This window comes from Nesoenas mayeri (assembly GCF_963082525.1).
Source record: "Nesoenas mayeri genome assembly, chromosome: 9".
In the NCBI taxonomy this organism is placed as follows: Eukaryota; Metazoa; Chordata; class Aves; order Columbiformes; family Columbidae; genus Nesoenas; species Nesoenas mayeri.
The window spans coordinates 26,308,968-26,324,768 of NC_137557.1; the positions used below are offsets into that span (position 1 = coordinate 26,308,968).

The 15,801-nt window shown below is 34.7% G+C and overlaps 1 protein-coding gene across 1 annotated transcript in view; it reads right to left on the bottom strand.

The window, feature by feature from the left end:
- Positions 1-15,801, bottom strand: part of DNER (delta/notch like EGF repeat containing) — a gene marked incomplete at both ends in the record, with an annotated part of 112,366 nt that overhangs the window by 36,788 nt on the left and 59,777 nt on the right. The window contains 2 exons of the mRNA XM_080350118.1: positions 4,442-4,595; positions 9,897-10,042. Of these exons, the coding sequence (XP_080206244.1) occupies positions 4,442-4,595; positions 9,897-10,042 (300 nt within the window). The remainder of the gene's footprint in view (positions 1-4,441; positions 4,596-9,896; positions 10,043-15,801) is intronic.

Sequence of the window (15,801 nt, forward strand, 5' to 3'; positions counted from 1 at the left end):
GCTCAGCACACTTGCAAACTCTTCCAAATAAGCTCCTACAAGTTCCCAAGCTACAGATTGTGTGTACTGTACTATTTGACCGTAGGTTTGCTTTGTTCCATATGTCTGATGTCTGCAACACATCCCCAAGAAATGAACAAACATACAAAACACAATCTAAATTATTAAACATTCCAAACTTAAATTCCTTAACAAATGCCACACATTCCCCTTTCTAACTTTTATTTCCCTCCAATAAACTACCTTAGATGCACGGCTCAAGAAGAAACTACACACTACACAGAGGCATTTTATTTTTCAAAAAGAAACTCTACATAAAATTGTAAATATCTTCCAGAACAAGCATGTTTAACACAATGGCTGGGGCTAAAGAACAGTAAGCTATGACTAGGTGACACTTTTAATACACTGCTATGAACAGGTATCTAATAAAAAAACCCAAGGTAATATAAAGGACTTGCCTGGACTTTTGCTTATGCAGGGGAGAAAAAGAAAAAAAAGAAGTCTTATTTCTATTGAATAATTATTTTTAGTGCAATCAAAAATAACATTTATAACTCTTTTGGACAGGCTAACCCTTACACCTGTTCAAATCTATTGAGGTCACCACAAAACAGTTCTCACCACAGACTGTTATATTTGGAATTGCCAGAGCACTACTACTGAAAAGGATCTATCAGAGTTTCCTCTCTGTGTACCTTACTGCTTTTATATGCCATAGAAAGCTAAATTATGATCCTATTTTCTGCAGTGCAAAACCTGGAAAAAGAAACTCTGTTGTATCTGGATTAAGGCCCATAAATCACCTATACTGGAGAAAAATAATGAGGATGAAAACCAGAACTGTGGTCTCGTGAGGCAACTCCTCTGGACCAGACTGAAGCACTTGGAACATCAGCCTCGCTCTGGATAACTAGTGATTTTCTGTAATTCTTATAGGGCTCAAATTAACATAAAATTTACAAAAATAATCAAGTATTATAGAAGACTGCATTAACTGATTTCTTTCTTCTGTAGGTTTCATATTTTTTCAAGTTGTCACATTCAGCTGATTATTTTCATGAATCATAACACAGTATTGAATCTGCATAACTCATTTAAACATTTTTATGTCTTCATACTGTTAACAAGTTTATGAAAGCTAAAAATTACCCTGGAATTCAACAGGTAACCAAAAGATCGTTGGCACAAAAAGGCAGAAATGTTTGTGTTGCTCTGAAGTTTGCTGTTATACAAGAACCTGACTTCCTGCAAATTGTCATTACAGCTTATGGGAAAATGCAAAATATTTACGTCTGCTTTATGAAAATAAATAGGTCCTGTATTATTATTATCTATAGGGCAAGTTTTGTCCATCAGAAATTGAGTGTGATTGGGGAATTTCATAGCAAATATGTCACGAGTGCTACAAATTAAGACATGCTCAGCAGTTACCATGGCGGAGGGTTTTCTGGTGAGGTGGATGTTAAGAATCATTACACCTATTCCTTTTGTGCTGATACTTATCTTCATAACATGTGGCTATCAAGATTCAGGAAACACGATCCTGTTCACATAGAAATGTTTCCAAAACTTGCATATGGAGACATTTACAATACTTAAAGTTTTATTTACTATTTTCTTTAATATTTTTCCGTAGGTAAATTTATAATTATATGAAAACAGCTAGTTTTCCTGACAATTTTTGATGTGTGGGTACAAATTTGGGGGAAAAAAAATGATGGGCAGAAACATAAACCACTGAAGATAACGGTGATTAAGCCATCCAAATAACATTAGATGTTTGCTATTAAAAAAATGAAGACAAATTATTATAAAACAAACAAAAAATGTAAAAGCTAAAACTAAACATAATGTGTGGAGGCCGTAGAGCACAATCTTGCAAGTTCCAGAATGCAATAAATGAAGATAACTGTATCTAGCTTACTGAGGATTTACAGATGGACTTGATCACACTGTCATTCAGAAGGGAAACCTTCACATATGGAAACCAAATAATTTCATTCCATCTATTGTAAGCTCTGTTTTATACCATGAGAAGTAGGAGGGCTTTTGTAGAAGGAAATATTTAGATTTTTTGATGTTATTTTTTTCACCAATAGGAGCTAATAATTGTTCTAGAGACAATGAGAAGAAACAACTATGAAAATAAAAACAAGGCATAAATTAGATTTTACAGAAATCATTTTTAAATTGAAAGGCTAAAATCCGAAGTTAAAAGAGAGTAAAGACATCAATGGAAATATATTGTATTTCTAAATATGTAAGAGAAATACATTTTCTTCAAGAAATCATGATGATCTTAGCCATTGTTTCCTGGCACATCACAGTAGAAATTTTTTTCTACAATTGTTTTAACACTTTATGAAGCAAGCAATTGAAATGCCTGCCCCTAATAGCAACTACATTTTTTACTCAGAGGAAGCATTTAAAAATATATATTTTTAAAATATCTGGGTCATATGAACAAAAAAACACACTAAGATTTTATATCATTACAAAAATAAAATAACATTTTTAGAATCATTGTTGTATTTCTTCTGAGGTAGGGAATTTGAATAAAGGAAATTTGGCCTAATAGTACTTGATGTAGAACAATTTCCACGACAGCTATATCAATAAAAGCAAACAAAAACAAAACAAAGAAATACTTTTTTTTTCTTTTATAATTGGAAACTACTTGTCAAAATCCAAAACAATTCTGAATCAAACATATTCAACATGACAGTAACTGTAGGAATTGTTCACACATTTCAAGTTTGTTCCTCTCTGATCTTTCTCTTCTCATATCTAAACCATTATTCACCTGTATTTACATTTTTTGTTAAAGTGACAGTTGATCCTTTGGCATATTTATGAAACAATAGAGTACACCTTCACGTCTTATTTTCAGAGCAGTATAAATCCAGGTCATTATATAAAAATACAAATATAAATCCCTTTCTTGCTGCACTTTTTCTGTAGTGACTCTAAGCAAAGCAAGAAAAACTGGAAGTTCCAGAGGAAGAAGATTAAGTGAAAGGAAATGTCTTGGCCTTCAGAGAGAACGAAGGAACCTTAATAATTTGCAGCTGCTGATTTCCTGAACTGCGAAGTTCACAAAACAGCTCAGAGGACAGTACACAGCAGCCACATTGAAGCATCACTTGCAGCCACTTGTTTCTAGCTCAGTCATTGTCCAGGCTGGTACCTCCACATCATCTATCACAGCTAGAAGTTTCTCCAGTCTGCCGACATGCATGAGGGTAAAGAATAAGAATATTCCCGTCTTACGGGAATATCAGAACACTCACTCCATGATCCTGCTTCAGGGCAGAAAAAAGGAAGTATTGCTACATGTACCTTTTATATATATTATATTTAACGCACACATGTACCCACCTCGCCAGTCAATACCCATTTAGACACCACCACCAGAAACCTGACAAAAGCATTCGTTTCTCCATCTGCTTTTTATGACAAAGCTTTTATATTCTGGAAGCATCATCTTTTTCCCACCCCTCCACCCCCCCTCTTTTTTTCTTGTTCAGATAAGTCCCATTTCTTTCTAATATCAACTGATCAGTGTTGGAGAAATGAAAGCGCATAGTCAAATGTTTGTAGAACGCAAAATAAATTATCTGCTTCTGATCCTAATCTTAGCCAACTTTTATTTTTAAATAATTTTATAAAATATATACTGAAGTAACCATTGTATTATGATAATTGAGTTCGTTTTTGAAATGTAAAGTCCAGATAGCAGGGTTTTCTATAATAGCCACTTAGTGAGGTTTCTCCTATCAGCATGTGTCTTTAATTTACCCTCCAGCATATGACCATCATATCCAGTTTAATTTTAATTTCAGTCAAGATGGCTATATTAATTTGATCAAATTTTTAAAGCAAATATTCTTAAAATAACTTCAGAGAACTCAGGCACTTGTTCATTAATCAAACCCACAAATTACTCAGTTTAGTTTATGAATTTTTTTAGAGTTTTCTAAATTTAAGTTAATTCTGAGGAACAATCTAACAACTGCATAGTGTGGAGAGAATTTTCTTCCATTAGATTGGTGCAACTGAAGAAAAGAGTTGACGAGTTACAATGAAGTCATGTTTATTGAAAGTATAGTTATAATGTATACTTAAAATCTATATTGAAAAGAAAAACTAGATTAAGAAAAATCTGACGTAAACTGAATTTTGGTCATCTCTTCTTAGTAGGTGAAGTTCTATCAGTTATGAATAATTCACTCATTAATTTATGGTTCAGATGTGGACTTTCAACGGCATTGTCCACAGATGAAGAATCTTCCACAGCCTTATAAAAACTGCCCTTTTGCTGTAGTTGTATTTTTCTTCTTCCCTAGTATCTGAAGTTGCACAGTTCACTGCTCTGCAAAAAAATATGCACTGAATGTTAAAACAAAAATGCATTATTCAAAGCATAATACAAACGTACCAGCCAGGCAGCTGCAGGTGAAATTGTTCCCGTCGTGTTTCTGCGCTACATCGGTGCAGGTTGCGTTGTTCTGACAGGGCTGGCTCTGACAAGCATCAAATTCTTCACACTGGGAACCCCGAAACTCATCCTCACACTCACAGAAAAAAGTTGCCTAAAAAGAAACAGCATATGTAGTTCACAATCAGTTTTTAAAGATTACGTTTCACTGAACACTCTGCTGAACAACGATGTTTTTGTTGTTTTCCCATTTATAACAACAGTAGTTGCCACAAATAAAACTGCATTAAGTTACTCTTGCGAAATACTGGACCTGCAACTATTCTTCAGCTGCAATTTTTAATTATGCCAGGGAATTTTACCTAGATGAGGAGGCCTGGGATCAGATCTATGATGCCTAAACCACTATAATTTTTTCTCCCATTCCAGAAATTACATTCATAGACTGGAGTAATTGTTAGAATAAATCATGTGCAGATTTACCACAACCAAATCCTACTATAAAGATGCACCCTTTATGTGAAGGTCAGGACTGGGGTCCCAGAAGCTTCATTTAAGTGGTATTTAAGTAGTGACACATCCCTTCAATTCCTTCAAAATAGGTGTTCCGAATGTAGTTGTTGTAGTTTCTCCAAACCTTGCTGCTTAATAAGAGATCAAGAACACTATACCTGTTAAAGATCTTAAAAATCTATAGCAGACGTGACATGGCACAGTTTTGTTAGTAATAAAATAATTAAGTTTAGATTTTTTTAAAATGCAGGTAGCTAAGATTGCCAAGAAAGTCTCAGAGAATGGAAGCAAGGAAAGCTTGCTCATCTTTAGTATACATTTCGATTAACTATCTTATTTTCTTTGTTCATCAAACACTAGATGGCAACACCACTCACTCTCATACATTTCAAAGCCTGTTCATGAGGGCTGAAATGCAGCTGTCCCATGGACAAACATTGTAATGCAAAGTCCAGAATGTGCATTGAACTAGAAACAAAGAGACTGGATTAGTATATTATCTTCTATTTTTCACTTGTGTTTGCTTCATATGAATAAACAGCTGTGACCTAAGTAGAAAATAAAATAGTCATCTTCATAATTATAAAGTAAAACCCAGATTTCATTCTTCCTTAAAAATATTACATTGGTAGCATTTAAACAAGGATTAATACTATACATCTCCAAAACTCAAAATTATAGGTATGTTATTTATCTGGAGTGCCAGAACCCCCTGCTGAGTGTACAGTCAATACATATTCTGATATTTGCCCAAGCATCATCACAAAAGAGCTCTGAATATCTGACACATTAGCAATGACAGGTTTCCAAACAGGGCTGTAGTTCAACAGAAAGACAGGCTAGCAAAACACAGTCAAAAACTATTATAATCACATAGCACTGTAACTTACTTTGAAGATAATTCATATAAGCTACACAGGGAAGTGGCTAACAGAGTGAAACAGATAATCACTTTTATTTAAGAACTAAACAATTAACTAAATAGACAGTATTTCCACATTTACTTATGGCATTGGTGGAAAACACATCAGCACGGGGATCACTTTGGTCCCTAAAGATAACAGTGGTTCAAAGTAAGTGTTGTCCTCAATGTCTTGTATCATCCGAACCACGCAGAACATTTTTGCTTATATAGGATAAGGAGCCAGGTAAAGAGTGTACATAAACTTGTTGCCTGCAGCATCCTTCACAGCTGTCCTCTTACTGACGCTAAATTGTGTTATTGACTTAAAGTGTTTGTTATCATTCCTGGAACAAAGTGTTGAGTTTAGACTTAATACAAAATCAAGGTTGCTGCCTGTCTCAGTAACTCACCTGTTCTGGATGAACAAACTAAAAAAATAGCTACTTTTTTTTTTTCCTTTTTTTATCTTTTCTTTTTTTTTTTTTTTATTAAAATGGACATGAACAAAGCACAGGGGAAAATATAGGCACTGTACCTAGATTCTGTACCTTGTATGAAGAGATCAGCATCTTGATCTCATTTAAATGTCTTTCTGGTCTTGCATATGCACTGAAAAATGAACAGGCCTGTCTACATCTATCTGATGCTAAGGACATCCCTAAGCAAGATAGCCAGGAAGTATAACATCCCTTCAAAGTTAATTCTGTCAGAACAGAGAGGTACCATGTGTGTTAGGTAGGCTCAGGTTCATAGTTGGAATACGCCAGATCTGAGAGTAAGATGCAAAGTGCGTCACTACCTGGGCCATTCACCAGAGAGGAAGGGAATGTCTGTACTGTTCACACAAACACAAACAGCATGGCTCTGCCTGCGCTAAAATCTAATTCCGAAGTAATGGAGGCTGATTATTATAACGTAAGTATTAATATATCGAAGCAATGCAACAATCATTGCCTGAACAATATTAATGAAATAGGAAGTTAAGAAAAGCTCAGATAATATTGATATATCTCTAAGGGTACGATATGGGGATTAATTTGCCATAAAGTGTAGTTAACAGAACGAGTTTTGAAAGCAGAAAAACTATATAACACTTCAAACTGAATTGTCTAATGACAGATAACAGTTCTGAGATACAGACAAGTTGTGCTGCAGAGAAGATTAGGTGTCATCATTTTTATCAGGCATGTCATCTTCACTTTTCCCAAATGACATTATTAATGTTTTTCCTGAATAGATGACATGTACTAGTATATTTGAGGAAAACTAAGTCAAGAAGAAACTACACACTGCCATAATGCTAGTATTGAAGTCACTACCTAAGAATTCCGAAACAACCTGCTATCAATAGACAGTTCATCTATATATTTTTAATTGATTGTGGGAGTGCAAATCTACCATATATCAATATGGACAGCAATAAAATAAAAGCTTTGAAAAAATGCTATTACCTAATCTAATTGTCTGTAAGCATATTATAAATATAGTTGGAACATAGTAATTTTTTTCCCTATTTTAAGTAAGCAGAGTAATAATATATTGATCAGATTCTAAATTCCAGACTAGAGAGGCCATAAAACTCCCTTTTTTTCTTTTTTAAACTGTAGTACAGAAGCTGTTCAGATGACCAGAACAACATTAATGTCTGCTCTTTCTCTTGCTGAGAGTTTCAGTATTTATTACAATTCATGGTAAGCTGCTGTAATATTTGAGTAAAACATTGCTGTATAACGATTACATGTTTTGTATTTAGGATTATATTTTACTTAGAAAACTAAGTACATATGCAGGACAACACACCTTTAAGTATACATGAGGCTTCTTTCTCATTAGGCTTTCTACAAATAAAATCAAGCGAAGCTACCACAAAGCTTCTAGCCCATATAGAAGACAGGGAAACATTGCCATTCAGTTCAATATGTTATTTCTCAGTGCAGGTAGAGACCGGTTATTTTTATGTAAAACTCAAGGGTTCTAACTCTAGCAATAAAATTTCATATTTCCACAGTCAGCTCTTCCATATTTTACACAGGGGAGGTGAAGTTACAGAACAGAACAATCTGTGAAAGAAATCATTTTATGCCCATGTGTAAGCAAAACTGTGGATCTCAAATCCAATGGATGGCCAAAGTTCACTGCAAAGTCCTACACAGAATCAGAAATTCATAGCAAACAAATCTCCCTCTTTGGGTTAATAACAAGATTTTTCTCTTTCATTCACAGCTAACTGGTTTGAGGACAACTTATTCTGGTCTAAAGCTGAATATGTAAATGTGAAAATGGCGTTTATATTGTGATTAAACCAAGACAAGTATTATCCTTCTGACACATTCTGGCTTCCATTGTGGAGGAATGGCGAGTATGGCAGCAAAGCAGTTCATACAAAATTCATCACTTTGACTCAGCATCACCTCACTTCACTAAACTGTTCAAAGCAGTGAATCTGTTCCTTTCAAAAGCAACAATAATTAATCAAAGATTATTTCATTTTACTTGCCACGTCTCAAAGATCTATGAAACATGGATAATTATTAAAGGCTAGATATGCATTTTTCATAATATAAAAAAGCACTAATGCTTCTGCATAAAGTAATTTATTTTTATTTTGTGACATATGACATGCAATTAGAGAAAGAAATTGGAGTCAAAAATGGACAGCAGGAAAAATTAGAAAATAAGACTATTTATCAAAGGCTTTAACTCTCAACTTGAGAAAAAAAAGGGAAAAAGAAGATATTTTGACATGCTGTTATATATAGTAGGTTATTTACATACATCAAATGCAATATGCTGAATTTATAAAATAAAATTGCTAAATACAGTAAGGCAGAAAAACTAAACTGGACTACGAAATAGGACATTATATTTGAATGAATGATTTATTTGGATACCAACCAGCTGTTATGGTAGAGTAACACTTCTAAACACATCTTGCAATAATTGTGTTCACCATTACCTCAAGCATTTTAAATTTTCATTTTTGAGAAATAGATGCCTAATTCTTCCAGATGTTAGCACTGCCAAGCATCTATATATAGATTACTGTAGCAATTTGATTATTGTTGTTACAATTCAAAACATCATTTTTCTATCAAACATGCTTATTGAGAATTTAAATCGGAAAATGATACCAGATGAACTAACAGTGAATTCCCTAAATATGCCAAATTTTCTGTGCTCACAGCAAGCTCACAGCTGTTAATATTTACTCAACAGTTACTATTGCTTTTATCTCTCAAATGAATATTAATTAAACCAAAGATTAACTGTGCAGATTTGTGCTGTAAATGACTTCTAATCCATGAAATAAAATCAACAGGTATAGATAGTAACAGAGAATATAGGATCTCATTCACAGAAGGCCAGTCTGATTTTGTGGAAGCCATATACAGACTGCAGATTTAACACATTCGGTTCTTATTTTCTCATGTTAATAAATCACACAAAAAAATCACAGTAGCCAGTGGAATTGCTGTCACGGTTGTAATTTCTCAGTGTAGTATTCTGTAAAGGAGAAAGCCATCCAGGAAAACTCCACTCTGTTTCTTCTCATAATTACGCCCAGACAATTCCATTGCACTGATCAGTGATCTCAAAGCAAGCAATTTTTGAGATGTGGAGAAATAAGTATTAGATTAAATCAGACCTAAAACCAAAAGGTTGAAGACTTCACAGACTGGAACACACTGGTCTGGAGATCAGGGTCCCAAATGCCCAGCCCGTGCTCAGCTCACAAATATTCTTGTATAGTGACAGTAAGATGCAACAGCCATTAACTTATACCTAATTGGAATAATTGTTCTTATTGCCAGGGCAGAGTATGAATCTTTGCATCTCATATCAGTCATTTTCTTACTTTCAACTGCTTGATTTTTAGGAATAGCAAATAAGTACATTGTTATAATTTAGGTCCATCTGTGATATTTTGCAGCCTAATACACAGCAACGAGGTACGCAAACACCAAGTACAATTTACACTGCATTTATATTTTCATGGAATGTCCAAACTACAGGAAGGTCTTGATAAATTCACCTTACCTCATCTGGTTTGGTGACACATTTTCCTTTCCCCGAACACTGGAAGTTATCTGAATGGCTTCCCACAGGCACGCAGGTACTGACTTTCACTATCACAGTCAAACGTAGAGCCACAATGCATTTGGTAACTGAATCATTCAAAAAACCTTAAAAAAACAAAAAAGCATTCTTACTGTATGAGAAAATAAGCTAATACATATTAATGCTCTACTCCTAGACAAATAAATAAAACGGAATTGAAAGAAACTGTCAACTTAGAACACCATTGCTCATTTTTCATACACATCTATCTAAATTTAATGCATTTAAATACAAATCAGAATATAGTTTGGAAACAAACACTCATTATACTGATTAACAAAAAGGATGGCAGGCTGGTGAAACATATCTAGCCCCAGAGCTTTAATCTGCTATCATTTTTTAGGTCTCTAATAATCAAATGCTTTTGCCTGCTATCATTTTGATATATTAAAAACATATTTCCTTAAGTTTTTTTAATGACAAGGAATATTAAGAACATATTCAGTGGAGAAAAATTGTTTAATTTCTAAAAGTTACTCCAGAGCTAAAAAGCATACAGATTGTAAACTGCATTATACTGGTAACAGATGGACAGTCCCTTTGGCTGCATTTGCAATGAAGTTTGCAAGAACAGAAACATACAGCTTGACAGCATTTCTTTGTATATTTGCAATACAAGTATTATTAAATGTATGATCTGATCACTATAGACCAGTGGTGTTAAACTCATTTTCACCAGCGGCCACACCAGCCTCACAGTTGCCTTCAAAGGGCCAAATGTCATTTTAGAACTCTACAAATGTAACTAGTCCTACTGATGTGGCCCCTGCTCTAGAAGGTGATATACTAAGTATAGACAAACAAAACACTAAAATGGGAACAATTGACAAGGAAGATGAAAATTCATTAATCTCTGGCTAGCACCTGTATTTGTATGGAATTATAAAAAAATAGTTGGTTGGAAGCTGTTAAAGCACACTGGAGCATAATATCCCTATCACATGTATTTTTAACAGATATACGTGGGAAACAAAATAACAGACAGTAGGAAAGATAAAATGAGGCACACACACACAGCCCATTACATACACAAACAAGTAAGTTGGAGTTCATATCAAACTACCTATAGCCTGCTCCTATACTTCACTTGTGCTCAAACCGCATTGTTCCACCACAGTGATTAGACTCCTGGGTTACAGCCCTTCTGTGCGTGGCACGCTTTGACTTCACTATACTTAATATTGGTAAACACCTAAGTGTCTATGACTCTTTGTAATATCAGTATGGAGAATTACAGGAGAACCACTGCAGGATTATACTTTTCTTTTGAAGTTAGAGAATTTAGGTAAATTTTTAAATCTAAATGTCTTTAATTTTAAAAAGAGAGAGTATAAATGGATGCAGGAAGTATATGACATATAATGTTTTCTCTAATATTCTAGAATCCATTTACAGCCTACCTCTCAAAGGAACTTCAAAGATGCAGTCTAGCTTCTTGTGTCATAGACGGGAGCTAGCACAATATTTAGTCAAGTAGAAAGAAGTAGTACAAGCTAATGTTTATAATGAACAGTAATAAACCAAAGTTTCATGAAACACTCTGAACTTCAAGTGGATTCTCTTTCCAGAACAGCTGCTAAATATTACTTACATTCTGCATATGGAAGTTTCAAGCACAACTAATTCTACAAACTCCATAGAAAATCATATGAAGGACTTCCATTCTTTTTTCTTAATTTTTAAGTTTCACTTTTTAAAATGCAACATCTTTTGAAGAATTAGTTGTTTACACTAGAAACAAGGATCCCTAAACCATATCTTCAAAGCAGGAAAATCTCACATCCAACACAGATGTCATTGGCTGGAGTATAACTTCTACAAGTTAGTTAAATATTCTAAAAGATCAGATTAAAAAAAAAATGTATTGGGTATAGTTCCAAATGTCTAATGGTCTGTTTTGGCTAGCGAAGATTACTGTAATCTGCTGATCTCTTCAAAGTAAGCCAATTTATTCTGGCCATGATACACACATTTTTACCCATCTGTTCAAAGATGCAGCCAGAATTATTTCCTTTAACAATTGCATGCAATTGTCACTGGCAGTCATGCAATTATATGTGAACGCTTGGAAGAATGTGGTATTTAGAAAACGTCTTTGGGTTCACATTTGCTTGTCTGAAACAGATTGTTACATATTCTTCAGGACAGTTCCCTAAAGGAATATTAAATCAACCTTCTTTGTACTTTCAATCTTGTTACTATTTTGGTATCAAAAGCCCTTAGGCAAACCACTGAAAAAAAATCATTATTCTCACCGGAATGTCACATATTTTACTGTAATTTCTAATTATCTCATCTAATTTCCAGAAACCAGAAAAATAAAACATGGCTATTTATTTTCACTCTACATAAGTTGCATGCAACTTTCTGATATCTCTAGGTTTTAAGGCTAGAAGAAAATTGTCCAAGTATCTAAATATGACACTCTGCTTAACTCAGGTCATAGCACTTCAGTTAATTCCTTCTCCAATTCCCGTAACAGCAACTGAGCTACAGTGAGTTTTAAGTTCTATTTTTAACTTCTAGGTAGGAGAATAATTTCAGAAGCATGTTTACCCCCTTCGTCTAAGGTCTGGAGAAAAACATTACAGCTCTTTATATAAAATGGTAATTTTGTTCAGTTTAACCTTGTTGGTTTTGTAAAGCTAGTTAAAACATAATGATATCAGAGCATTTTAAGTTGAAGAATTCAGGGTTAAGCTGTTTACAGTAATATTACAAAAACAATTTTAAATTCTAATAAATCATAATATGATGTGAGTAGCCATTTATAGATTGCAGAGAGTGCATTTTCAAGCTTTGTGCACACATGTTTAGTAGTCTGAGTAATGCCTGCAAGATTTCATTGGCAGTACGTGTGGTAAACATACTACAGCTCATTCCACCCTGGCAGCTTCACCTACCTAAGCCTAAGAGCACAAAGTACATATCCTCCTGTTTCTCTCATATCAAGAAAGTTAAGGACAAAAAATAAGAGATGACTGATGTCATCACTGTGTCAAGGTCTTCATGGCATTCAGATTACCACTACTCAAACATCAATAGATTGCAGATTTTTTAGACTGCATAAACTGATTTGCTTCCTTCACAAGCCCTACTTCTGAACAACACCTTCCTTCTACACACAGCAGTCTGAGGTCAGCACGCTGGTCCATAGAGGACTGCAAAATAAAGAAGACTGAAGCTAAGACGCCACCAAGTCAGAACTTTATCCTATTGTATATTATTCTAACAGAAGGCATAAGATTTAACTACAAATTGCGACAAACCCTTGGTACACACACAATGCTATTACACACACAAACACAACTGGCTCAAAGGTATTTCCCTGTATTCCACACAGTGAATATATGTATTCCAATATAAATTCACCTATGGTTGAAACAACATATTATCATTTTACAACAGAAATACAGTAATAGTTCCCTTCAGTAAAGTTCCAGCTCACAAAAGTAAAGGTCTTTGAGTCCACGTAAAGGTTTCGTGGACGAAAATGACTGCCAAGGGGGCTGGGCACTCACAATGAAGCATCAGTCTACAAGTTTTCAACTTATTTTTAGCCTGTTTTCCTAAGGAAATGAGACAGCAGTGAGATGTCTATCAGTTTCCATCTGTTCTCTTTTACTCTCTCAACACCTTCCCACACCGAAAGCTTTTGGGGTCAGTAGCCATCTTCAACATTTTGCAAAGCAATGGAGTTCTCAAAGACTCTAATCACATACAGCTTCCCTGCACAGTGTATAGCCCTGGTACTAGGGGCATTGGTAATTCAAAATGGATAGGAAAACAAAAACAGGGGCCAGAATAAGGTGATGTCATTTCTCCATGCCATTCCTGGTGTACAGTACAATCAGTTATTCATTATTTGGAAAATGGGAAACTGGGATATATATAAATGGAAGAAAACAAGATAGCATCAGTCCTTCAGGAGCAAAGCAGTGGTATTGGGTGTGCCTGAACCACATTTTCAGTTCATGTCATGTAGTAACATAATGAAAACCCGATTTCAGTTTCCAGAAACAATACAGCTGCTATCAGAGCATATTGAACCACAGTTTATAAGCCTTAGTGGCCTAGGATAGAAGCTATTTAAGTACATCTGCTAATTAATTCACAGATAGCAGAAAGTTATAGAATTAACCTAAAGTGTAGAAGACTCAATTTGAATTTTCTGTTTGACCTCACCTGTCATATCACAGGATAAAATGTTATCTAGCAAGCTAAACAGGAGTGCTCAGTATGTTCAGATTTTCTCTTTTGTGGCCATTGAACTTTGTAGACATAATAATTTAAAGAAAGGAAGCTAGTAGGAAAAGAGAAAGAAAAAAACCACAACATTTTTATTACAGTACTCACCAGAAGGAGGACAAAGGGAGACTTGAATTCTAGTCCTTTCTCCTAAAATTGTTTATGTCCAAATTTTATCCAAAGATTATTTCATGTCGATAACACTCACACTGCCTATGTATCATATAGTACAGTTAACATTGAAGACTATGAAGACCACCACAGGGGCTTATACTAATCACCACCTTGCATAAGTGCATTCTTGATCTAAGCATATAGTAAATTCAGTTGGACTATACAAACCAATTTACCTTTCTTATGGCACTGTTTATCACAATTTCAAATAGTTGTTACTCATCTAGCAAATCTAAGAGAACTCAATCCTTCCACTCATTCATGGAAGTTGCATTCCACTCATTTTAGAGACCTAAAAAATGAAGCAGCATTACAAGATGTTGTGATGGTGCACTTGTTAAAATTTACCTTTACGTGTTGAAATAGTAGAGGCGTGCTTTTGTTTTACAGATAGACAATCCCCTTTTCCACGACCCTAATGTTCAGCATCATTAGAGTCTATCAATGCCCTCATGGCCCTGCTGACACCAATACTGTTCTACGGCATTTGAAAAAATGGGTCAGGAATCCTTTCCTAGTTTGCCTTAGGATGATTATCTCACATAAGTAGAAAACAGGAAGTGAGAAATAAACCATCAGTACTACAGGATACTCGTACAGAACATCCGAGATCATTCTCTGATGATACTGCTAGGCAACATAGCATCTGGGGATACAAAAATACAGCTGCAATAACAAAACTGCTATTTTGCCCACAAATAGCACTATTTATAAGTGGTACAACTCCCAAAATTCTATATAGGTCAGCATGCTTACTGTGCTTTGTCACATAAGCCTTGGTCACATAGTGCTTTTCACAGTATGTATGGATTTCACTGAGAATCAGTTCAAGAACTTTCAAATACTTGATTTTTCAAAAACTCACATGAAACAGAAATATAAAAAAAAATGTTTGTTGGTGGAGATAAGTGACTTTAAAGCTTCTCATTGCATTTTTTCTTCTTCAAATTGACGTTACAGTCACATTCAGTTTAAAAATAGTTATGCTTTCTTCCTTCACTACTAACACTGAAAACTTGCCTCTGAAAGTCAAACATAAAACTTTCTTCTCAGACATAATCACCATTATGTGATAAAGGTAAACGTGTTGCTGGTCAAGTTTTAGTCTCAGTAACATTTCTGCAATGTTATCAGAGGCAGATTGACTGTGACAGGGTTACACAGGTATAACAGAAAGCAAAATCTGGGTGTCAGAAAATTATTGCTGAAACTTTGGAAAGAACTAACACACAGCTTGGCTTTCAAGCTGGAGTTCAGTTTTGCAGGACTGACAATGAAAACATATTCATGAACAGACCAAATCAGTTGGGTTCACTTAGCATACAAAAATCCCCAAACACATGTTCCATTACATTTCCTCCTTAACAAATGGCAATTTCTGCATTTCACTGTTACTAAACAA